Here is a 26,138-nt window from a genome sequence, read left to right on the forward strand (position 1 = left end):
TGTAGGTGTGTAATGTTATTAATAGATACAGTTTATTGAGATTTATTATGTGCAAAGAACTTTACTGAGCCCTTTACGTATATGAAATCATTTAATTTTTACAATTATCTTTTGAGGCTGGATACCATTATTCCTATTCTATAGATGAGAAAAATGATGATTTATGAAATCTCTCATTCAAGTAAAGTCCAAGTAGATATATAAGCAAGAACAATGATATGCAATTTCACATGCTTCCTATTCTATTGGTTTATATATCCAGAGTATTTTATATTCATTCCATATTTGATGCTCTAAAACACAAGTCAGAAACTTTTCTTCTGTAATGACCACAGAGTAAATATTTTGGACTTTGTAAGCCATGTGGTCTCTGTTGTAACTACTCAATTCTGCCTTTAAAGTGCAAAAGCAGATATGGATGATATGTAACCAGGTGGGTCCAAGTGCATTCCAATAAAAGTTTACTTATAAAAATAGGCAAATATTGGCCATATTTGGTTGACCCTCACTCTAAAATATCAACAATCTTTTGGCCAACACTAGCTGAATAAAGATGAACATGATTATCAAAAGCATGTCTCACTAAAATCCAGTTTAAAAAATAAAATATTCTACAATATATCTTTGAAGATAAATTTTATAATTATCTTTTAGAAGGGAGGATACATCTATAGAGATTAAAAACCAAATTCCTTTTTTTTTCAAATTCCCTTTCAATTGTGCTAGTATTCTATTTATGATAGTACTGTAACTATATTTTTATGAAAATAAATAGAACCAAAACTAGCTGTCAAAAGATCAAGGCTTCTTTTTTTTTTTTTTTTAAGATTTTATTTATTTATTTGACAGACACAGCCAGAGAGGGAACACAAGCAGGGGGAGTGGGAGAGGGAGAAGCAGGCTTCCCGCGGAGCGGGGAGCCTGATGCGGGGCTCGATCTCAGAACCCTGGGACCATGACCTGAGCCGAAGGCAGACGCTTAACGACTGAGCCACCCAGGCGCCCCTGATCAAGCCTTCCTTGATACATCACTCAGAAGTCTAAATTCATTAATGTGTAGCACATCAATACTTTAATATTAAAAAACATTCATCTAGTATAAACATTTTGCAAGTAAAAATGTATATTTAAACTCATGCAAAATAGCATGGAATTCCACTCTGTTTGCTATTTAATTATAAGAAACACATTTTCCTGTCCAAGGATATATAGTCTTTTCCAACTTATGCATGTGGCATTATTATTTCATATTATATCCCCATCTACTAATGCTTCTAATTTAAGTTTACCAATATTAAATAATTCATCCAGAAAGTGGTAAATTTTATTTAAACAGAAATAATTTATATTCAATTTTATATATGTATGTGTGTGTGTCTATGTGTGTCACGGCCAAATACTACATGCTACTGACAATGCTGGACTAGTTTATAGGAAGTCTTTTCTCCTATATCTGAGCTTTTGCTTTTCCTTAAAGGCACTTCTGACTTAACCAATACAAAAGATAAAATTCAACTAAGGAGTCACTAAAATCCCCTAAAATGTATATGGCATGCTATGCTTTCCCTAAACTTTTGTAACATCTATTGGGATATTTTCCAGAAATCTCTAACTTCATGCACAACTAAACCATTCTTAGCTGAAGGATTCATCATGAAAACTAAAACTGTTCAGTCAATGTATTTAAAATGATCAAATCATTTATGAATTTAGACTACCATAATGGGGGTGCCTTTACGGTTCTCAATCTTTGGTGATCAAGTCTGTGGATAAAGGTCATGATTAGGTTTAGCATTAAATCCAGACAAGTCTTCACTCTGAAACAGGTATCTGTAACAATAGTCACATACTGTGTCAATTACATTGTTTTGTTCTCTGGTTGTAACTGCTCTGGATATAAAATATACCCTCTTCAGCTATTTGTAATTAAATCATCCATACTTCAAGTAATGGATACCAGAGCTTAAATGTAGCATGTGGTGATGATTTGGCTTACTACATCAAAAAAAAAAGCTTTATTATTTTCATATGGTTCATAATGTGCAAGATAAAAATGCAATGTTTAATAAACAGAGAATTCTGCTTTAAATCTAAATTTTACTCAATAAGGTTAAAGGAATAGAAGGAATCTTTAAGACTATGCCTTCAGTGGTAATTCATCTTGTTTTTATGGGGCCAAGTAAGTGAATCTTATGTTGGAGATTGAAATTGAAATAAAACGATCATTTTAAATGTTTAAGTTGGTTAGGGATAATAAACTGCAAGAAAGGTACATAATGTTTCTCTCTCTCTCCCTCTTCCTCTGTGTGTGTGTATATATACACACATATATTTCCTTTCTCTCTCTCTCTCTCTCTATACACACACACACACACACACACACACATATTTCAAACAGGTTAGTGACACCTAAGGCACCTCATGCATAAATTGAAATAGAAATGGTACTCTGAGTTACAAAGATAAAAAACATCCTTCTCAGATGGTTATATGGCATTTATTCTTTTGGCCAAGAATCAAAAATAATCATTGGATATAAAAATCCTATTCACAATAACCATAAAAACTGTAAAGTATTGAAGAACTAATTTAACAAGAATTATGTAAGGCCAATGGGAATAAATTTAACAAGAAATGTGCAAAACTTACCGTAGAAAACTATAAAATTTTACTGAAGGACATAATAGAATATGTATAAATGGTGAGACATTGTATGTTTTTCATTAGAAAGAACCAATATTGTTGAGAAGTAAATTTTCCTCCAAATTTCAAAGCAATTACAACCAAAATATTGGTTGCATTTTTTTAACTTGCCAAAATATAAAGATTGTATGAAAGTATAACTACCTCAGTGTTTAAATATAAATAAATAGAAACATAATGAGGGTAGATTTGCCTTGATATTTAAGTCTAGAATAATTAAAACTACATGATGCTGGCACAAAAATAGAGAGAGAGAAAAATATTAATGAGGCAAATTACTGAGTAAAAACATAGACTTAAGAACACATGAGATTCCCTATATGATAAAGACAACATTTCAAATTATAGGACAAGAACAGATTATTTCATTAAATTTTACTGTCACAACTATGTATCCAGCTATCTACCTATCTATCCTATGGATAGTCCCATTTCAGAACTTACCCAAAAACACATTTCAAATGGAGTCAATATTTACATAAAATATTGAAGTGAAAAATCACATAAAATACTGAAAGATCACTTGAACATTCTTTTTAAATCTTGGGGTAGACAAGACTTCAAAGTCTGAAAACCAAGATCAAAAACCATAACATATTTTAGTAAATACGAATATAAATCTTCTGGATACTAAAGTATATTATTCACAAAGTTATTACATAAGGAAATATGTTTATAATGTGTAATAAAGGGTTAATACCCTTAATATATAAGAAGTTCCAACAAATCAAAATGAAAAAATGAATTCTCTAATAGAAAAAAAGATATCAATAAATGACAGGAAAAGCCAATTCAGAGAGAAGAAATACAAATGTCCCATAAACAAAAACAGTATTTGAGATAGTTATTTTGCAATAAAAAATATAACCTATCGAGGAAATTACCAGTGTCACGTATTAGGTTGGCAAAGGTAGAAAGAATGAACACACTGAGGGAAATACCCATGAATGGTCTAAGTATGTGCACATGGAGTTCTCATACACTGGTGGTGTGAACATAAATTAGCACCTAAAGGAAGCATAGTTTTGTTATATGTATCCTAAAATCTACATGCTCTGGCTTCCAGTAATCTCATTTCTAAGAATTTACCAGGGGAGATACTTTTATAATTGCATCAAATATGACCACACATGATGGTTTAATATAGTTTCATTTATGATAGTAAAAATCCCCCAAATAATCATAATGTCTATCAACAGGATTGATTTAATAAAATCAATGAAATTCTGCAATCCTTGGGTACTATGTTGTAGAAAAATTTTAGATGTCATCAAAAGATGTTCAAAAAATATTTTAAGAAAATTATATAACATAAATTTGCCCACTTTACAAAATAAGCATAACAAACAGCTGGAAGTTACCTTATATCTTTTATTTAATTTCCTTGATTTCCAAATATAGAAACTCTGAACAGGAATTTTATAGGAGGTTTTATCATCAGTGACAAATTCAGGACAAATTCAGAACTTCCCAGTCTTTGCTTTTGATATAAGTACTGAGTTTTTCACAATAACTATAGAAATAATCTCTTAAAAAAATGTAATAGCATACTTTAGCCCAAGGATTGCTTACTTTTAAAAGAAATCCAGAACTTAATAATTATATATATATGTATAAAATTAGATATATAAAATATATGTACCCTAATTTTATTCTTAATTTTTATCAACCCAGGTGTATATTTGATAAAGTAGAAAAAAAGAAATTAGAAACATTTTAAGCCACATGTTTTTCTCAACCTTGAAGAGCACAAATGTATTCAAACTGAAGTCTTTTAGGTTGACCTTGAAATACATCACAATTATTATTTCACATAAATGCTAATCATCATTTTACTGAATATTCTGAGACACTCAGATACTGAGATATGTACCACCTCATTAAAATAACAAGTAAGATATTAAGGGCTGATATTTTCTTGGTTCTAAAAGTCATAATATTTAATCAAAATCTAATTTTATTCTTAATTCTCAAGATTACCATATCTTTTTTTCAGAGTAGATTTTTGTTTCAAGTAAGAACTGAATTCATTCTCCAGTGATGAAAGATGATTTATAACAGCCAAGACAAAAGTAAATAATAATCTTCAATTTACCCACAAACTCTAATGATGCTGACATAGTGAAAATTACTAATTTAATTGATCTCTCAATGACTTAGACTGCCTACTTTTGTGTATTACAGATTTTATTCCTTATGTTCTATTTATTTTATTTTTGTAGGTTTCCCAAAAGTCATCTGGGATCTGGAATGTGGACTATTAATGATCATCCTGGGAGATTATGATAGAGGCAGGCCCATTCAATTTTTTCAACTTCCTTTTCCTTTAACATCAGAAAAACACAAAATAAATGGGATAGGGAAAAAATCAGGCTCAAATTCCAGTTCCAGCACTTTCCAGCTGTAACATAAGGAGGGCTGTATTGTCTTGGTTCTGATAGGTTCTAACTCACAAAAATCTTCTAACCCACAGTTTATCCATCTGTAAAATGTGATAACACTTCTTATTTCATAGAGTTTTTCAGAATTAAATGTGAAAACATTTAAAAATTAAGGTTTCTCAAAAAATGGTAGTGACTTTTAGTAGCATCATTGATTAAAATAAATATATCCCAGTTATATGTCAAAGGTATACTGCAATTTCTCAACTCCGTGTTTTCATTGACCTTTTTTAATTAAAATATTTATTAACTATCAGATGCTTAAAAGAACACAGAATCCACGTGCACTTTGATATTGTTGATTTCATATCATGTAAATTCAAAAAGACAGTCCTTAATTATACATACATTCTTACATGGTAAATCTTTGTTGCATACTTTACATATATAAATACCCATTTATACTAAACAGGACCCAGCAACTATGTAAGAAAGGCCTTCTGCTATTTTTCAACTATTGAAAACACATTACACACTCCTCAAGAAGAGGGGCACATATGTCTATCCCTCTTTTCCTCTCCCTCTCTGGGTCTCTCTATCTTTGTCTCTCCCTCTCTCTTTAAAGCTCAGACTTAAGTAGTATTTGATTTAATCAGGTTTTATTCCTACCATGATTGCACAACAGCAACAACAAAATGGGAAACCCAGAGCTCCAGGATTGTGGCTATTTTTTAATTAAAAGGTATTTTGTCCAAATCTGGGAATTTAAAACTCGGACACATCTATAGCATTGCCACTTGGACTCAAGTAACCTAAGTAAAGAAAGTTCCAGTAAAAACAAATTTCCACCTAAGTGGTGGTGATGATGATCAGAGTCAGTTTGGTAAACTAATAAGATAAAGCCATTTTAAAATGTGACTCTCAAAGCTGGTTCATTAAATAGATAGGAAAAATTTTCTAGTCTGTTAGAAAATGTGCAATTAAGATATGAAAATGAGAGTTGATCTTTCTGAGTAACCAGAAAATAATATATTTGTCAGAAAATATTACTTTGTAGTGTTAAAAAAAAAAGCAAGTGGCAAAATGCTTTTATTCAGATTTCTTACAGTACAGAACTTGGTCTCCAACACCTAAAGTTTAAAATAAAGCATCTGAATAATCTGAAGGAAATGAGGAAAGTTGTGTTTTTCATATGCTCTGTAATTCTAGATTTTTCACCTGTAAATTTGGCAAGTACTTAAAATATTTTGACTTTTAGAGTAACAAAGGTATCATTCTCTAATGAATTCAGTTAGAAAAATGGCTTGCCACACAGGCATGCTAATGTGATTCAAGTAAACACTTTAAAGCATTCTTCCAACACATAAGCCAGATGCAAATTTACACAGCCTAGCAGATCAGCCCAACCAGTGTCAAAAGAGAGTGTTGGCTTAACAGTGCTTGAAAAAGGAATGGTTTACACAACTGATTGATGGTAGAACGCTTCAAGAGATCTTCAGTCTATTAACTCAAACACTCATTTGGAAAAAGACATAGAAATATGTATTTACAAAATAAGTCTTGAAGTTTCTCTGTAGGTCAAAGAAAGCAAACAGAAAAAGTACTTAAATTTCATTTTTTAGGAGCACAATATGTTCAACAGTGGTTAAGTTTGCAGAATGGCGATTAGATTTTACAACCCAATAATTGGCACCTACTCACTTGTATTAAAACTCTTGACATCTCTGCTTATTTTATGATATTCCTTAAAATGGCCTATAAATCATTTCTTTAAAGATTAATGTTAAAAATATTTCTTGAAAAATCTACAGTTGATGAAATGTTAACACTCTCACAAAATCGGACAATTTTTTAAGATTATCTTTGCAGAATTGTTTAAAAGCTGGCTATATGGCTACACCGTCCTTTGTAAAATCCAGTTAACTTATAGTCCTAAGAAGCAGGAATATTCAATAATTATTTTAAAATAAAGGCTCCCTCCTGGAAACGATGAACAGCACTCTCTAAAATACTACTTGCCCGATGTTGATGCTTTAAAAATTGGAAAGTAGGAATAAATAGGACTGTTTCCACAACAAAAACAGTCACCTTTCAATTATCTATATTACAAGCCATACTATCCAATATTTCTCCTTAACAGAATAATAATGCAGAATAAAACAGCCTTTAATTTCCATTCTTATTCACTCTATTTCTATTTTCATGGAAAATGCAAAACCTAACCCAGTGTAGATGAGCATGAGATAAAAATATAACTTTATATGTATTTTATGAAATCCTCTTTAAATTCCTATTTTGTGGGGCATCTGGGTGGCTCAGTGGGTTAAGCGTCCAACTGTTGGTTTCAGCTCAGGTCATGATCTCTAGGTGGTGGGATGGAGCTCTGCTTCAGGCTTTCCATGCTCAGCATGGAGTCTGCTTGAGATTCTTTCCCCTTCCTTCTACCTTCCTCTTTGCTCTCTCTCAAATAAATAAATAAATAAATAAATAAATAAATAAATAAATATCTTATAAATAAGTAAATAAATCTCTATTTCAAGTATGTTTGATAGTGTACATTATATATTAGTGCACAGATAAATACACATTTATTGAGCAAGTCAAGTAGACAGATTAAATTCTCATGATGCAACCATCATTTCTATCTAAAATAAAAAATAAGGGGCACCTGGGTGGCTCAGTCAGTTAAGTGTCTGCCTTCAGCTCAGGTCATGATCCCAGAGTCCCAGGATTGAGTCCCGCATCGGGCTCCCTGCTTAGCGGGGAGTGCGCTTCTCCCTCTGTCCCTCACCCCGCTCATGCTTTCTCTCTCTCTCTCTCAAATAAATAAATAAAATCTTTAAAAATAAAATAAAATAGCTGAGTGAAACATGGCTTTTAAAAACAACCTATTTAGGGCACCTGGGTGGCTCAGTTGTTAAGCGTCTGCCTTCGGCTCAGGTCATGATCCCAGGGTCCTGGGATCGAGCCCTGCATCGGGATCCCTGCTCGGCGAGGAGCCTGCTTCTCCCTCTCCCTCTGCCTCTCCCCCTGCTCATGCTCTCTCTCTCTTTCTGTATCTGTGTCTCAAATGAATAAAATCTTTTAAAAAACCAACCTATTTAATTTTAAAAACTTCATGGAAAAGTCTGTAAACATTTTTAAAAATGTTTTTGATTTGATGGTCTTGTACCAATTAGGCACTGAATTATTGATCTTTAGAGGAGCAATCTCAAGATGCTTAATCATTGAGGCATTAGGTTTAATCATATACTTCCAGAATTATAATTAGGCAGCCATAAATAATTTATAGGAAGCTATTCAGTGGCATTGTTGCTATATGTAAATTTGCAATACTACTATTACTTACCACCAATTAAATAGCTACCTTTCTAAACAAGGAATAGTCAAATCATATTACCCTGAAATGTATATTAAAATATCAGTATTTCTGATTTTTTCAAACGTCTTAAAACTAAGTAATTCATGTAGCTATTATTAATTTACTCATAGTATCAAACACTGTGCTAGATGCTCATCCCTACCCCATTTCACAATCTTTGTTTCAACTTTTGTTCCTCCTAAATATCTTCATCATCTGGATCAATAAAATTAGTGTGAAGGCTCCAAAGGACATTTTATAAAAATAAAAATCAGATCTGGAAAATGTTTTTCAACTTCCTCATACTTTCTTTAGTGTCGCCTGCCTTCTACTTCAGTCTTTATGAAGATGCTTCAGATTCTCTCATCACGTCAGAGCATCCACTCAGGAATTTCCAAGGTCTCTTCTGCATACCTGTCATGGTCCTATGGAATTAAGCTTCACCCTACGTATTCATACCCTACATATTCATACCATATATATGCACCCTATCATTCCAATCCACTCACATTAGCTGTAAAATATTAGAAATTATATAATCCGTCTAGTTCTTAATTTCTGCATTTATAAAAGAAGGTGATAATACTATTATCTAGCTTATAGGATTTTTGTGAACATTAAGTGAGAGTCATACACACCCTAAATTTATATTTTTGCAATATTACTATTGCTAATATGCAATGACTTTCTTCATGTTGTCTATACCCTACTGCCCTTTCCCACAGAACTGTTCCTATTTTCCATCTATTTAAATCACACTGATCCTGTTAGTTCAGTTCAACTCTCTCTTTCATGAAGTCTTCTTCTACAAATCCCACCCACTCTGACCACTTAGCTCTTTATTGTTGCAAAAACCCACATTATAATTAGAGGCCAGTCAGTTGTTGTAAAATTCCTTTATTAGTGATTATATTGGCTTCCAACTTCACTATAAAATTAGTGTTCCTCAAACAGTGCCCTTCAGATAGTATCTGTGTCAGTCATGTAGAAAGCTTTTAAATATGCAGATTCCTGAACCCCATCCCAGACCTACTGAGTCAGACTCTAGATATGGGCCTTAAAAATATGAATATTAATACTAGACTCAGATGATTCTACTGAACAGAAAAGTCTGAGAATCACTGTAAAAATTTGATTCTCAAATTTTTATTTTGATGTTTCTACCTGAAAGACATACCACTCTCCTCTCCCACCATCTGAAATATTCTTCTTTCCATATACCCTCACCTCCCTCTTCAGACAATAAGATTAAGCTTTCCTGACTCTAGACTTAGCCCCTGTGTAAGAACCATTTCACATCCTTCCACAATCCAGCTTAATTGGCATAGTGCTACTTAAGTTAGCACTTAATAAATATTTTCTCGTAGCGTGATGTCCTGCAGTCCTTCAACCAACTACCCCTTCAACAAATTCATCCAATCCATATCTGTTGAGCATCTATTAATTGTCAGGCATTGTGGTAGGTACTGTCCATGCATCTCTGATCCTCTTCTATGGCTTACTTTTGTGTGTTACTTTTCTAAGATATACGTAGATTCACCTTCAAAATTCACTAATTGTTGCTATTGTGTTAGGAGAGAAGTTATATCTTCAATTGCCAATTACTTCTAAGTTAAGACCTCTTGGCAAGTAAGTGGGCGGTAAGTGCCAAATTATAGAGCAAGGAAAAATGAGACTTGGCAATAAAAATGCCGATAGAATGTTAACAAAATGAGGACCAGCAAGAGCCAATGGGCTAAAGACATTCTTATATTTTTCCATATAAATAGGGACAGGATAATATAAACCCATTTCTCTCCTTGTTTAATAAAATATGTATTTTGTAAATAAAATGCACAACTGGAAGCAACATATAAATCATGTGTTTGTGGGCACCTGGGTGGCTCAGTCAGTTAAGTGTCTGCCTTCAGCTCGGGTCATGATCCGGGGTTCTGGGATCGGGTCCCATGTCAGGCTCCCTGCTTATCAGGGAGCCTACTTCTCCCTCTCCCTCTGCTGCTCCCCCGCTCATGCTCTCTCTCTCTAGCAAAATTAAATAAATAAATACTAAAAAAAAATATTGTGTTTGTGTCTTTTAAAAACTCATAACCATCCTTCCTCTTATTCCTCTTTTAACTGTTTCTAAGTATTTTTGTCATCTGAAAAATGTAAGTTGACTTTGGAAAAACTGAGTAATATCAGAATAGAAACAGAGTAAAGAGTAGCTGTGTAAATATGAGTCAAGTTGATTTATAATTTTTTTTTTAAATTTCCATTTATATGCTATTTAAATCCAGGTCTCTATTTTGTATATGATTTGTATATTTTTGTTAGTGGTACATAAGTAAAAGTAAATATATTTTCAAATAATTGATAGCTAGAATTATGACTAATAATCTATAAAATGTATTTTTAAATTGTTTTTTGAAAAAATACAGAGTGAATAAAAAATAAAATGTCAGTATATTCATGTGTATGTTTGTAAGATCATGGAAAAATACACATCAGTTCACATTAGTGGTAGTACAGATGAGTATTTTTTTTAAAGGAAGCATAAGTCTGTAAAAATACTCATGGTGTATTAAGTGAAAATGTAGACTATAAAATTTTCTCTACAAAATAACTGCAATGTGTCACATATGAATAAACAAATAGATGAGAACTAGAAGGTAATATACACCAATTAAAATACAGTTTTAATGAAGTGATGGGGATGTGGATAATTCTTGCTTTTGTTGTTTGTTGGCATTTTAAAATTGGTTTTGTCACAATGTATCACCAAACATAAATGAAAATCGTGATTAAGCAAAAGATTATTGAGAAACATCTCAATGACAAATCTCCTCTTTTCTCTTTGTTTGGAGATAAAACCACAACACCATTCTTTATACCAATGGTTCTCAACTGGAGACAATCGCCTCACCCTACATGACACATTTAACAATTTCTGGAGACATTTTTGGTTTTCACAATAGCAGGAGTACTTCTGGCAGCTAATAGGTAGAGGCAAGGATGCTGTTTAACATCTTACAACACACATGACAGCCCCCTAACAACAAAGAAGTTTCTGGTCCAAAGTGACAATAATGCTGAGGGTAAGAAATCTTGCTATAGAATGATCACAAAACAAATCAGTGCCCTTCCCCAAAATTAATATACACACACACCCCTCCCATATAGCTAGGAAAAATACTTTGTCTGACTTCCATTCTTAAAGGAATTCCCACAACCATTTAATTATTTGAGTGGGGGTTGAGAAGACTGCATGGAAATACCCATGATGCACTACAATATGAAATCTGAGATACTTCCTTAACCTGCTTTCTCTTGCAGAGTAAGCCTATAATCATATCTTTATTTCATGCCATAGTTAAGCAAGAGCATTGTTCAGGGTACCGATAAAGTCACAGCAAAATAATTTTTCCTAAGAGTTAACCAAGAAAAAAATAGATTTATAAACTGTAATAGCAAGTGGCATAGATGTTTAAAAATAGGTAAGTCTTCTAGAGATATAATCTTTATAATGAGTCTCATTGATACTACGTGGGATGGAGGACGGAAAGATCTGGGAAGAAAAAAAATTCAACAACCTTTAAGAGAATTATTTGTAGGAGAATTTATCAGAAAAATGTGTTCTCGATGCAAAAAGTTCAATTGAAAATGAGGTCTTTGTAATAAAAAAATAAGGGAAAGGGTATGGTCTTTTCACATAGCGTCCACCCACATCTCATAATCACTGAGTTTATGGTTCTTAAACATATACCAGCCACTATTTTCTGACAATGATTGGCTTTAATGGTTATCTGACAGATTCTTCTGGAGCAACAAGAAAATTATTAGACAAGTTAAAAACAGTACCCATTCATAATGAAATAAATTATGGCACAAGAAATATCCTGGATTCTTCAAGATGTTATGTAAATCTTCCTTTATTGCACAGTTTAAATTATGCTCAATAGATATAATTTAACATATAAGTTTCTCAAGGATGAGGACCATTTCTTATATTTATTTTTTTTTTTAAAGATTTTATTTATTTATTTGACAGAGAGAGTCACAGCGAGAGCAGGAACACAAGCAGGGGGAGTGGGAGAGGGAGAAGCAGGCTCCCCGCTGAGCAGGGAGCCCGATGCGGGGCTCGATCCCAGGACCCTGGGATCATGACCTGAGCCGAAGGCAGACGCTTAACGACTGAGCCACCCAGGCGCCCCCATTTCTTATATTTAATATATACTGAATTAAGTACCTACTTGGAATCACTTTAATAAAATTGAGATTTTTTTTTTTAAGGTGGAGAGAGTGAGTATGAAGGATTAGTTTATCCAGTCTATCCACTGTTTCAAAAAAAAAGAATAAAAACAAACACTACAACAAAAGAGGGTCCTCAAGGAATGAAAATGATTTTTTTTTCAAATGAGGCCTTGCTACATTTAAAACTGCAGTATAATCATATGGCCAAGATTAAGGGACATGAAATCAGTCATTTACTAGCTGTGTGACCTTGAACAAGTCACTTAACCTCTCTGGGCCTCAGGTTCCTCTTTTGCAAGTAGGTTGATGGTAGCCATCTCACTGTTTTTATAGGAAAATTGGATGAGATAATGTAAATCAACAGGATACTTACATGAGTTAAAAACTCAATAAGCATTAACTATAATTATTTTATTATATTAGTGTTATGATGACAATGAAAAATGCTGGGTACCATACAAGAGAGGGAGAGGGGTAGGAGAGTGGGAAGAAGAAGAAGAAAAAGGAGAGAACATGACAGCTTGCTAAAAGCTGGGTAGGAGGGTTTCTAAGCATAATTTATTTAGAATTAAGTGTGCCTGTGGCCAGTGAGTGTTCCCATACCCTTCACCATGCTTCATGCTTTCTGGCTATCCTTCTGTGTGTCCCAGGTAACCTCACTTACTTACCCATTCTCCACAGAGGCCAATTTTAACCTCCTCTATTCTCAACAGAAAGTGTTTCCCATGTCAGAGAGAATAGAGAGGTCTTCCATAAAGCCACCTTGTCCTGCCACTCTACCAATCCCTTGCGTTGTATCTGCAACTTACTCCCCTCTAAAGGAAACTTCTCCAAATTATAGGCTTAACTGACTGAGCCACCTAGGTGCCCCACTTTCTTCTTTTTGAAACTCTCTTGTGCCTCAGCTTCCAAAACACTCTTATCTGCAGGTTCTCTTCCTAACTCTCTGATTGCTGCTTAGCTACTTTTTAATCTTTGTGGACTCCTTTTCAGCATTTCTCCACTTAAATTACAGTGCTCACCAGATCTCCATTTGTCACTTTCCCTATTTAATTGTATGCATTCATATTGTTTTAAGTACTACTTACATGCTGACAATGTCCAAGTTCATCTCTCTAGTCATGACTTTTTATATAGCTCTAGACGTGTATTTTCCAATCTCCATTGGGAGATTTCATGTCTGTAGAAAAGTCAACATAGCCCAAACTGAGTTCCCTGTCTGTCCATATGCCTAATCCCCCACCCCACCTCCAACTTGGCTGCCCTTTTTGCGTCCTCCATATTGATGGCAAATGGTGCCATCAGAAATTTGGGATTCACCAAGTCCTTTTGCTTCTACCTTGTAAATGCCCCAGTTTTATATCTTCTCTTTTACATCCCTTTCTCAATTCATCAATTCTTCCTGGATTTTTGCAATGAGTTTTCATCTTATCTCCCAACTTTAGGTTTTGCTTAACTCTGTATTTCAGAAGCATCTTCCTGAAGTGTGAATCTATTCATGCAATTCTCCTATTCACATCCTTTCATGGGTCCCTACAGTCTTCAAAACAAAATTTAAATTCTTCAGAAAGGTGTAAAAATGGTCTTTATTGGTTGATCACTGCCTATGATCTCAATACCAGCTCTTATCACCTCCTTACTCCCACTCCCAACTCCAGCCATTTAAAGCTACTTGCAAATCCCTAACCCATTTATCTTTCCTGTGTTTTTTTCTTCTATGTGCCATTATTTCTGCTTGGAACATCATTCCATAGCCCTCCAACCCCATCTTCACCTAGTAATTACTATGTAATATCTCAGTATTCTGTATTCCCAATATACCCTATTTCCTCCTTCATTTATAATCCTGCATTGTGATTCTTTCTACATTAGTTAAACAGTGAATGCCTTGAATTTGAGGCCTATGACTCTATGCTCTGTTTCTCCACATATCGGTACAGTGTCTAGTGAATAATAACAAATTGTTGCTATGAAAACAAAATAGTTCATGCAATATTCACCAGGAGTCAAACATCCAGCCAACCATTGTGTATAGAGCAAAATCACATGGGGAGATACACTATAATTCTGTCTATATGCAGTTTATAAACATGAATTAGGAAGCTAGAATGAATATGTAACATATATAGCAATTTGAAGTGGCAAATACCAAATGAATGGTGAAACCAACAAGTGACAAAGGAACCCATGGGAAATACAGACCACTAGGTACTCAATTGGCTGCTCATAAAAAAGTTTTAGAGAAAAGATAAGTATAATTATAGTAAGAGTCTACAGAAGAATTAAAAATAGTGAACACCTAGATGCTAAGTCTCATGAGGTCAGGAGACAAATCAATCTTGTTCATTGCTCCGTTTCTAAGGCCTGTCAACATGGCTGAATCATAGTAGCTAACTAAGCATTTGTGTTGAATTGAATTTTAAACTGTGCATCTGGTGATGCAAGAAAACATCTGTTAAAAAAAAAAAAACAGCACTTTTTCTCTTTTGCCATTCCATAAAAAGGTAATTTGTGTGTGTGTTTACTAGAACTATTTCCTCAAAAGTGAAATATTGCTTCACTCTTTGGTTGGCAAATGTGTTGTTTCAAGATGGAGAAGTATCTGCTTTAAATGAAGAGAAAGCTATTTCGGTCCATAATTCTCAGAGCCAATTTTGGATCTTAAAATGCACTTTTCATCAAAGAGTCTTAACAAAAAGATTCCTGCCAATGTAACCAAGACATCTAAAAATATTTCATTCTAAAGCCAAGTTTTCCGTTCAGGAGCATTCTAATTGAAATCACATTCTTCCAAAGACCTAGCATTGGACCAATAGTCACCTGAGTAAGCTACCATCCTCACCTTCATGAGTAGGACCTCACAACTGCATGATATTTAGGAATTCTGCATTTTCCTTACATTTATGCTGGATTTCCAAGTTTTCCAGGAACTTCTTTGTACTCAACAGAGCTATTACACTAAACCAACCAGCAACACATATAACTTTGAGTTGAAGTCAATTTAACATGTCTCCTCTCATTTCAAACAAAAAAAATTGAGACCTGGTAATATAAATTATTGACCCAAGTACATTTAGGGCACAGCTGGAGTAGCAGAGTCTCTTGAGTGATCACCTGTTATCCAGTCTTCCACATAAGCTATGTTCATGGAACATCAATGCTTTCACATATATTGTTTTATTAATTCTAGTAGTCACCTGAGATAGGTAAAATGGGACTATTCCTCCCCTGTAACAGGTGAGGAAATTGAGCCCCATCTGTCTGTGAATTCCCTCAGGATGACTGAGCAGCAGAAGCAGAACTAGTATTCAAGACTCTTGACTTAGTTCAGATATTTCTATTATTGTCATTTACCAGGAGCATCAAATTGACATGGGTCTTTTCCTTTGGTACAAATGAGTCATTTACAATCTAAATGGGCTGGTGTCTACCATCCCTCAAAGAAGATTTACTATAGTAAAAGAAAGTTACAATTACCAGAGTTTTCAGGTCACAAAAGATAATGAGGCAAAAATATATACGTTAATTAATTTTGATGTTTCATTTAAATAATCAATCAATCATTCTTTCAGAACTAAAAATAATCAAAAGATACTAATAATTTTAGACCTGTATACAGGGGGCAATATGCCATGAACATATTGGGTTTTTTTTCTTTACACACCAGTGATGAAATTTCCCATCTGTTGCTTCAAATCAAATAAGCATACTTAAAAATAACATACATTGCAAAAATTTTTCTTAAGGTCACTCTGATTGTTAGCTGAAATAAGTGTTAATTTTTCAACAAGTAAAAATGTGTCTGGACAAGTCCACATGTGTTAGCAGTAGGCTAAGAAAGGAATCTGGCATGGGATTCTTAACACTTGGTTCTAATCATTAATGCTGCAGTACTGGCCTATTTACAACCTGATATTTGTTTTTGCACTTTCAACATCCCGTGATTTTTCAGCAACACTAAATAGCTTTAAGAGATGACACCTCGCCTTAGCTGGTGTCTATATTTTGACTAGCAGGTCTTGGCTCTGTGTCCAGCTCAGATGCCTCTCCAAAATGTTGCATGCAGGTAAAAGGTGAACAAAACTTAAGGAAGAAAAAAGAAAAAAAAAAACCACTACTCTAAACAATTGGGGGATATAACACATCTAAGTTCTTAGCTGACCTATCACAGCAACTTCTAATCTTCTCATCATTGTCTGTTTGGATTCTATTCCCTAATTTTTCCATAGAATACCATTTTGTGATGTGGTTATGTAAAAAACAACATAAATAAATCAAAAGGCAAAAGAAAGGAGTCTAATTTAACCACATATAGGGCACACAGAACCATACCTGATTTCTATATCACTTTATTTCTAGCAACACAATTTAGATTCAAGTGTTTGGGACTTGGGAGGTACCCACATTAGGACATTTTTAAATTGTTATGGTAAAACTCCAAATTTAAATCAATGAAACACCTCCATAATCCCACAAAGTGAATATTTGTGTATCTGAGAACTTAGTTTCCCTAGGAAGACGTATTCTCTAGAAAACAGGGGATTTTCATAATGTGTGGGAAATCTGTGGTTCTGAATCACCCAATATTGTCTCAGTCTGTGTTTGTATCCTATATATCAAAAACCTCCCCAATAATTAGAATATAAGAAGATACACACGGCATTAAAATATTGCTGACATTTGAATATTCCCTGGAGTAGTCGTGAGATGTTTTATAACCTTGTGATACCTCAGGATTATCCAAACTATCTTTGGAGAGTGTATGGGGATAAGGTTGGTTATTTGAGCTTGCTCTCTATTTGAATTCTGAGAATATGAAAATTTGCATTATGTTGAGAGCATATCCACTATGTAGTATTTTGTCTCTCTTGAGTTAATTAATAAGTGTCCTAACTTTCAAGTCCTGGTGGCTGACTTAGAAGTGTTTTGCATAAAACTTTACACACAACATCCTCTTCTTTAAATAGTGCATTTCATTTCTAGGAAGAACCATGCCACAACACAATCTTCTGAAATGTGCTGTGTGCCTTCAGTATTGAAAGTAATACTTGCATCTTACATTCAAATGTGGCCTTTCTAAAGAGACTTTTCCAAAGGAGAAAACTTCAAAAACACAGAGTAGAAAAGTCACTGGAGAAACAAGTAAGCAGCCCAAGTAATCAGGGAGTATCTGGGACACTTTTCATTGTTTTGTATGTCTGCAGTGTCCCAACATGGGCAGCAGGGGGCGCTCCTGCATGAAGCAAACCCCCCACAAGTGTCCCTGGTCGAGAATACCGAGGCTTTTTCTCTTAGTATTTGCCCCAAGTCCAAGGAGGTAGCCAATAAGGAGTGCTGTTGTCCATAAACCGTACAAGCTTAGAACATGCGGTGAATAACATTGCAGAAGTGACTGACTAGGGCACATGGGTCTGAGCTTGCCTTTAGAAAACAGGGTGACCAATTTTTGTTATTTACTTTGGTGGGCAGCAGACGTTAAAAGAGCTGGTTAACAATTGTGGGAGGAGGTGATTGCCATCAGCTGTGAAGAGGCCATCTCTGAAAGCAACAAGTGGATATCAGTATCCCAGGGTCATTTATTCAGCCTCTTTGTGACAGTTTAGGTTGCCCGTTATATTCCCTGTGAAATATCAAATCAAAACCCTTCCCTCTTTTCCTGACCTCACCCCAAATTCAGAAAATCCTTGATGATCTGGTTTCCCACTAAACCTTAGGAAATGTGGCTTCTGCAGGGGATCTTCTGCATGTGGCTGTGATTTGCACGAAAATTATGATGCATTTTACTTGCTCTGTACCAATTCCTAAGTATCCAAACCAGGCTGGAAAAATCGTTAGGGACCAAAAGCAAAGGCTTTGAAACTTCAAACACAGTGGGCTCCAAAGCAAAATCCCCAGTCTTCACCCCCACTTCATACACATACTCATGCATACACCACCCCCACCAAACGGCTCCTTTCTACTTCCTGTCCCCATATGAAGGTCTGCGGAGACACAACCATAAACCTCAGTACTCACCATATTGACTTCGGAAACCATATCAATGCTGGCGATGTCAATGTTCATTCCCACCGCCACAGGGGGACCTGTGAACCAAGATAGCCAGCCACGTGATTTCTCAGAACTTCATTCATTCTCAGCAAGAGCTGTCCCTGGGCATGGGGTATTCTGCCCCAAATTCCTCCCCCACTGCTCACCCTTATATTCTTCACTTCTCCGCTCCTTTTTAAAAAAGAATGCCCGACACTCCTCGAGGGAATTCTCTATGGAACATGTACACACGTGCCCTCCTGGAAGAGGGATTCCAATCCTATCTACATATGTAGATGTCTCAGTATGAGAAAATACACAACTCACAGAAGCCGGAGGAACCTGTCTAGCCCGAGGGAATTTTTATATATTGCACTAAAACCCCCTCCTCCTCATTCTTTCCCACTCCCCTTCAGTGCGCGCAGGTTTTAACTCTTTGAGCTTCGTAAGAGTCTAAAGCAAAATTAAATGGGCATATCAGTGTATCTAAGGCTGCAGCAAGAGGTCCCTAGCCCTTCTCCCATTTACCCTCCCTGCCTTTTAGCCCTCCCCAACCCCTTCCCTCCCACCGCCACAAACAGTGGGGCTTCCAGGACTGGATAACATCCAGACATCAGCCACTTTAAACCATTGCCAGAACTCTTCCAAAGTAGGCGGGCACAGGGGATTAATGTCACTTTTCAACCAATTGCCTGCACATTTTGTTCTCAAAAATGTTCACGATGGCCTCCAGTAAGCCAGGTTCTCTAGGCACACCATTAACTAAACTTAAGAGGTTTGTATCTCAATGAAGCAAAGACGGTGAAGCAAAGGATCTCAGCAGTGAAGCTAAAGAACAGCAGTCACCTATACACTCTAAGAGGGTCTCACTGAAAGACCATCTAACTGCTGGATAGCAACAAATCGGCTTAAGTTTGGATCACTTTCTCAATATGGTAACACAGAGACACATTCGATATACCACATGCAGCCAACAATGAGGGAGAAGGAAGACACAGCACGCACAAAGCTCACAAGACAGCTTAGGCTACAGCTGGGCTGTTTCTTATTTCCAAGGCAACCCCATTACCTCCAAAATCTGGTCTCAGACGAATGTCATAGCCTTTCAGGAGTCTATCCACTGTCTCTTTAACCAGCGACATATTACTAGGGTCATTGACACTAAAGAAAGAAAAGACAATAAACAGGCATCAGTAAGGCAGCAGGCACAGCGTCTTCAGCATCTATCTGATCCTCACTACAGATCCCTGCTCACAGAGGTATGCAGACCGAGCCCTTCAAAGTGAAATGAAAAAGAGAAATGCTGGGCACACTTACCTCTGCGCACAGACAGCGGCGATTATTAAGGGGAATGACCAAATCCCAAAGTAGCCCTTTTTCCGGACTCTCCACATCCCTTTAGTTTTTGATGGGATTGAGGGTTTCACTGAAGAGAGGAGATCCAACTTAGACTGCCCAGTGCAGTAATTCTAATGTGAGGCGCATGCGCACGGTGTACCAAAACATCAAAGGGGCAGCGGCGGCTGCCTGGGACCGAGCAGATTTTCTGGCTAAGAAAAAAAAAAAAAAATTAAAGGGGAAAAAGGAAAAACATATATATGTATAACATATACATATTTGAGTAATATAGGAAAGTCACCCCACAGGAGGACCCAGAGTAAAATCTTTGTTTTCCTTTCGTTAAGACAAAAACAACTAGAGCGTCTGGTAAGTTTTGGTAGTTCCTGGAGGCAGTTTTGCACCTCACGGGTTTTTGGGGCGTGTATGTGTGTTTCCTCTTAAATATGCAAATCCAGATAGGGAATTTAAAAGACAGCAGGTGTGGAGCGCTAGTGGAAAAGGGGTGCCTGGAAGCCCACTTCTGGTATCGGCAAGCCTAGGAGGAGAGGAGTTTGAACTTTATTTCCTGGCAAATAGCATCCCCTGCGTGGGGCGAGACGTGTGCTGGAGATGGGGGTTGTGCGGTGGGGGGAGAGGGGGAAGGGACGGTGGGTGCAGTAGTCAAAGGGGGAGGGAAGAAAGAAACCAATGGGAGAAGTGCTGAGCAATCCGTCGGATTTGGGGCGGGAGGGGGGGTGGGGGAGTAGAGAATAAGAAAGAAACGGAAAAATAAAAAAAGAAAAAGAAAGGAAGAATAAAATGATGCCTGGTCTCTTCTAGGAGTCTAGGAACAAGCTTTTCTTCACTACTCACGAGCGATTTCTTTCTCCTCCTCCTCACCCTTTGCCCCCTATTCCCAGAGAAGAAAACCTCGGGGTCCCGGTTTCTTGCCGTGTGACGTGCCTGACCCGCTAGTCCGGATTATTTATAGAAGAGGGAGGGGGGCGAGGGGAGCAGAAAGGCAACGCTGTCTCTCCAGGTTTCGGTCTGATTCTGCATTGGGAAATTATTAGTGGGGAGGGTGGGGTTTGGATGAGGGGGGTGATGGGATGTGGGAGCGTGGGGAAGCCGGTGGCTAGCGCCTGACCCTGGGTGCTGGGGGCGAGAGGGCTGGAGCGGCGACACGGCGCAGCAAGGGCAGGTGGCCCCAGGGGGGGCGCCCCTGGCGGACCCCCCCACACCCCCTCGGAGCACGCGCAGAGGCGCGCGCACGTGCAGGCACTCTCCCAACCCGCCTCCCGCCCCTCCTTACCTCCCGGGCCTGCGCTCGCCGCCCACTCTTGCCGCGGGCGGAGCCGGCGCCCCCCGGAGCTCTGTCCCAGCTGGAGAGGGCCAGTGGCGGCTAGGGACACCTGGCTGTTCAGTGGCTGAGTGTGGCTCGGGATAGGAAAAGCCAGAGCGGTCTCTAGAAGGCGGCAAAATGAGGAAGGGGCCTAGGGACGCCCGGGGACCCGGCGTTCTCCCTCTGTCTCCGCTCCACCTCGTCCTCGCTCGCCTTCCCAGGGCCAGAAGATACTCTCAGACCCCGAGGCTACCTATTCCCTCTCGCCCGAGGCTTTTCCCGGCTCCCCACCGCCACCGGGACCCGGAGGAGGCAGCGAGCGAGCTCGGCGGTTTGAGACGGAGGGAGATACTCAATTCACGGCCGAAATGTTTCCTCAGCTCGAGGGAGAGAGACGTGCTGCGGGAGCCGGGAGCTGCTACAAGGCTGGGGGGTCTGGGCGTGTGAAGGAGCCCGAGGCCAGGACGAATGCCTCTCCCGGTACTCCGGAGTTATCTTGGAACGGGGGAGGAGGGAGGAGGGGATGTAGGGCAGGTGCTCCCGCTCCCCCTTCCCCCACTCCTCAGTGAAGAACGGGAAAAGCCAGAGCCCAAACCTACATTCTGGACCCAGAGCAGTTTTCGTTTCTAACTCCTATTGCTGATCGTTGCTAACCAGTAACTGAGCGCTTACTACTTGCCAGGAGTGCTTTATTAATTAATTCTTACAACGGTCCTAGGAGTTAGCCATCGCCTCAGTTCCCTCATGGATTTAGAAACTGGCGCACTGAAGCGAAGGAACTTGCCCAAGGTCACCTAGTAGGCTAGAGGTGGAACCCGAATTGGACTCCAAAGCCAGTGTCCCTAACCATTCGACTAGACAGCCTTGGTTCCCAAGTCCGAGACCATGCCAGCTGCGGGCTGCCGGCTCTCAGCTACAGCACAGCTCCCCGAGCCTGCGGAGCTCTCTGCGGCTGCGGGAGAAGCGGGAACGCGCGGTTGCAGGCTTGCATGGCCCGAGTCTGAACAGAGGAGAGGCGCCGGTCGCCCGCGCCAGCTGTAGTGGTCTCCGCAGCACGCGGGACTTCTCAGGGTCCTGGTCCCAGCCAAGCTCCTGACCCATTTACCTCTTGACCACCTCCCTCCCTCCCCCCACCCCGCCTAGGTCAGAGGGTCATCCTGGGGCAGCTCCGGGGAATGACTCCTAGGGGAGGGTGGAGGCGGGAGGGCTTCGAGGCGGGAATCCAACCGCTCCCCTAGGAGGGAACGCGAGCCGGAAGGGAGAGCTGTGTGCCTTCACTAAGGGAGTTTCTGGATTTGAGTCAGGTAAAACAACGCCATAAACCATGCAGTTCTACAGTCTGGCGTACTGCGGGGCTCCAGGCTCATAGGAATCCGTTGAGAGACAGACAAACAGACAGACGGGGAGAGAGAGAGAGAGAGAGGAAATTCGTAAGTCTCCCATCTGTAATTATTACGGTTGAGAGTTCCAAGGACAAAATATAGACCCATGGCAGAGGAAAACTACCAGTTTTCCTCTCTTTTTACACTTAGATACAATGAGAATCTTTTACACAAGCTAACATATAAGGGAAAACAAAGTTTAGGTTACCAGCATTATATCCAGAGGATTCCTAAATCAGTTTGAACCCCAGGTTAACTAACCGGTGAAAACCTAGGAAACTTGTCTTTTTCTTGAAAACACCCCCAAACAGGATTTTCCTTCTGACCATTAGTTATCCATGTTGCACTTTCTGCACTGTCAGCCTCTCCTACTTGACTCCCTTCATTTTGGGTTGAAAGAAAAATATTCAGTAAAGAGAACAATACCAAAAATACTGTCATCCAGCAGTAATAAAAATAGCCCAGTGAACAATTAAACAAGTACTTGTGGAAGCCTTGCCCTATACAGAAAATTAAGGAAGAGGAGGGCAAAGAATTAAAAGTAACTTGCATCTCAGCAAGTAAAACAATAGCACAGTGCAAACTGTGAGTTTCAAAGGAACTGGAGGCAGAACTTTGGGTTCAAATCTCAGTTTGAATGCTTAGTATCTTTGTAACTTGGATAGGTCAGTAAGCCTGTCTAAGCCACGGTTTACTCTTCTTTAAAAATAAGAATGATAATTGTACCTTCTCCATTTGATTATAGAATGATGTAAATATATGTGTAGCATTTGGCATGAAATTAACAAATATTAACAAATTTTAATGAATAAAGCATAATCAGTGGACAGGAAAACAAACAAGAGTTAATAACATTAATGTATAAAGACTGAGTGGACATAAATTTAATGCAGTTATCATAGACTGGCTTGAGAAGAGAGGAGCTGACATTTCAAGGGAATTAAGATAAGGTTAAGAAGGCAATGTATTAAAGGCAATCTAAAAGAGAAATGAAAAAAGAATATTTTCTTTATGTGGTAGATAGGATATTATGGAATCCATAATTGGTACAAATAAATCAGCTTGAGGTATTGGATAAAATTTGCTTGAAAAGTTAGTGCGTCAATTGAGATTTGAAAGATGGGTTAGCCTGATGAAGAGTTGGGGGAAGAGTGTTCCAGGAAGAAGGAATAGTATGTGCAAATATCCTGGGCCAAGAGAGGATGGCATAAATGAAGAATGAAGGAAGAACTGTAAGACTAGAGGAAAAGAGGGGCACCTGGGTGGCTCAGTCATTTGAGCTTCTCTCTTCAGTTCAGGTCATGATCCTGGAGTCCTGGGGTTGAGCCCTGAGAGCTGGGCTCCCTGCTCAGTGGAGAGTCTGCTTCTCCCTCTGATCCTCCCCATTCTCGTACTCTCTTTCTCTCTCTCTCTCATTCTCTCTCTCTCAAGTAAATAAATAAAATCTTTAAAAAAAATTAAGACTAGAGGAGAAGAGTAAGAGTGACCCCCCAGAGTGATGTAGTTGGAAAGCTTTGCAGTAGCAATTTGGGACCATTGATCTGTGGAGGTAGAGGAGTGACAAGATGAGTTTTAATGACACTGGAGGAAGATGGTAGTAGCTGTAGGGAGATCTGTTATTGCAGGAATCCAGATGAGAGTTGATGTTGACCTGAATTAGGATAGTGACAGTGAAGATGGAGAGAAGTGACCAGAGTTATGTGATAGAACTGACTGAACTTTGTGACAGGTAGAATATGGGGAATGAGAGAAGTATCCAAAGATAACTCATACATTTCTTGTTTGAGCAATTCAGTAGTGGTGGTACAAGAAAGTTGCTGGCGATAATACACTTGGTTTGGGTCATGATAAGTTTAAGGAACTGTTAGCCATCCAAGGTGCACCGGATGTTTTGATCTCATGCACTTCTGAGCTTCAGTTTCAGCTCAGAAGTGAGGGGTGAGGTGGGACCAAATTTCTTTCTGTTCCATTCTAACACTTTTATTTCTCTTTCCTGCTTTCTGTTCCATTCTAACACTTTTATTTCTCTTTCCTGCTTTGATTTGTCTCTTTAGAACATATTACTATCACATTATATTTTACCCATTTTATTTCCATCTTACTGCATTGAATAAAAGTTAAAAAAAGAAAACAGAGATTTCTGTCTGCCTTATTCAACCCTGCATTGCAGTACCTAGTGCCTATAGTAGACACTTAATACATATGTTTTAATGAATGGGCATATATGTGAAGATCCTGAGGGTGTAAATAACTTAAATCACAGGAGCATATGAGACTTTTCTCAAGAGGATGAACAGAATGAGAAGACTAGAGGATCTAGAAGAGAAGCTTCTGGTAAAGGACAATTACAGCCATCAGAAGAGTCAAATTAGGACTGGTCCAAAAGGTAAGAGGAAAACTACTATGGTGATAAAAGCCAAGGAAAGAGAATATTCTGATAAAGAAGGACTGCTCAACTGTATGTGGTTTAAATTTTATCAAACATTTTTTCCATTATGCCAATCAAAAATTTATTTATTTGTCTGGCAAACCTTGCTTTCGCAGACACTGGAAAATAAAATCTCTCCTAAATTACTACAAATTCCAAATTATGGGCTTATAGCTCACCGTTGTCTTATTCTGCAGAATTAGAAATGTGAATTCTGTGTTCACTGAGTCCTGCCTATTTCTCCTTCAGCATTTTAACACTAACATTAAACCCAGGTTTCTATATAATTCTTGGCCATGGTAAGCCTGATGACATAAAAATCAATTTAAATTACTTAACTAAAAATTAACATATAAAATAATAATGTGTCAGATACTGTTTCATTGTTCTACATGTAATAACATTTAATCCTTATAATATGCCTATGAAATGTTATTATTATAACCTTTTCTTATATGAGGAAATAAAAGTAGAAATTAAGTGCTATAAGATTATACAGATTTTAAGCAAATACTGAAGGACTCAGCCCTTCCTGATAACTATGTGACTTTATAAATAAAACTTATGTGGATTTGTCTACTTTGCAGTTAGTTCTCAGCTTGTCTCATCTAGTAGTTAATACAACAGAAATAATATCTTAGCCCAAACAAAGGATCTCTGCATCTAACGGGGATTTGATTTAACAGTCAAATGACCAATAGGAAATTTTGAGTTACTGGATACTTTTTGAAAGTCCTTTTACCTTGAATATTCTTTAGTCCTTATACCTTTTAGCACCACCTCAAATTAATCGATCTTCAAGAGTACAGAAAAAGTGTGCCTTAAAGTACAAAATGAAATTACCGATGCTCCAAATGGAGGTAAAATTGTTAGATGAGGAAATTACTTTAGCTCTGTGATGCCACACGAGGAAACAAATTAAATTCACAGTCTCAGTAGTAACAAAACACCACATCCCTTATCT

The 26,138-nt window shown here is 37.7% G+C and overlaps 1 protein-coding gene across 3 annotated transcripts in view; it reads right to left on the bottom strand.

The window, feature by feature from the left end:
• Positions 1 to 22,587, bottom strand: part of GABRB2 (gamma-aminobutyric acid type A receptor subunit beta2) — a 238,125-nt gene extending 215,538 nt beyond the window's left edge. Inside the window, exons 1-4 of one of the 3 annotated variants that reach the window (XM_081826279.1) lie at positions 21,335 to 22,587; positions 20,020 to 20,252; positions 19,772 to 19,863; positions 18,691 to 18,758 (exon numbers count right to left, since the gene is read on the bottom strand). In XM_081826279.1, coding sequence (XP_081682405.1) covers positions 18,691 to 18,758; positions 19,772 to 19,863; positions 20,020 to 20,096 — 237 coding nt within the window. In that variant the 5' untranslated portion in view covers positions 20,097 to 20,252; positions 21,335 to 22,587. Of the gene's footprint in view, positions 1 to 18,690; positions 18,759 to 19,771; positions 19,864 to 20,019; positions 20,253 to 20,895; positions 21,148 to 21,334 lie in introns of those variants that run through there. The other 2 variants (XM_081826280.1, XM_081826281.1) reach the window with 2 other exon arrangements.
• Positions 22,588 to 26,138: the final 3,551 nt, after the last annotated feature.

The sequence above is a fragment of the Leptonychotes weddellii genome, chromosome 7, assembly GCF_054177405.1.
Source record: "Leptonychotes weddellii isolate Sample4059 chromosome 7, ASM5417740v2, whole genome shotgun sequence".
NCBI lineage: Eukaryota > Metazoa > Chordata > Mammalia > Carnivora > Phocidae > Leptonychotes > Leptonychotes weddellii.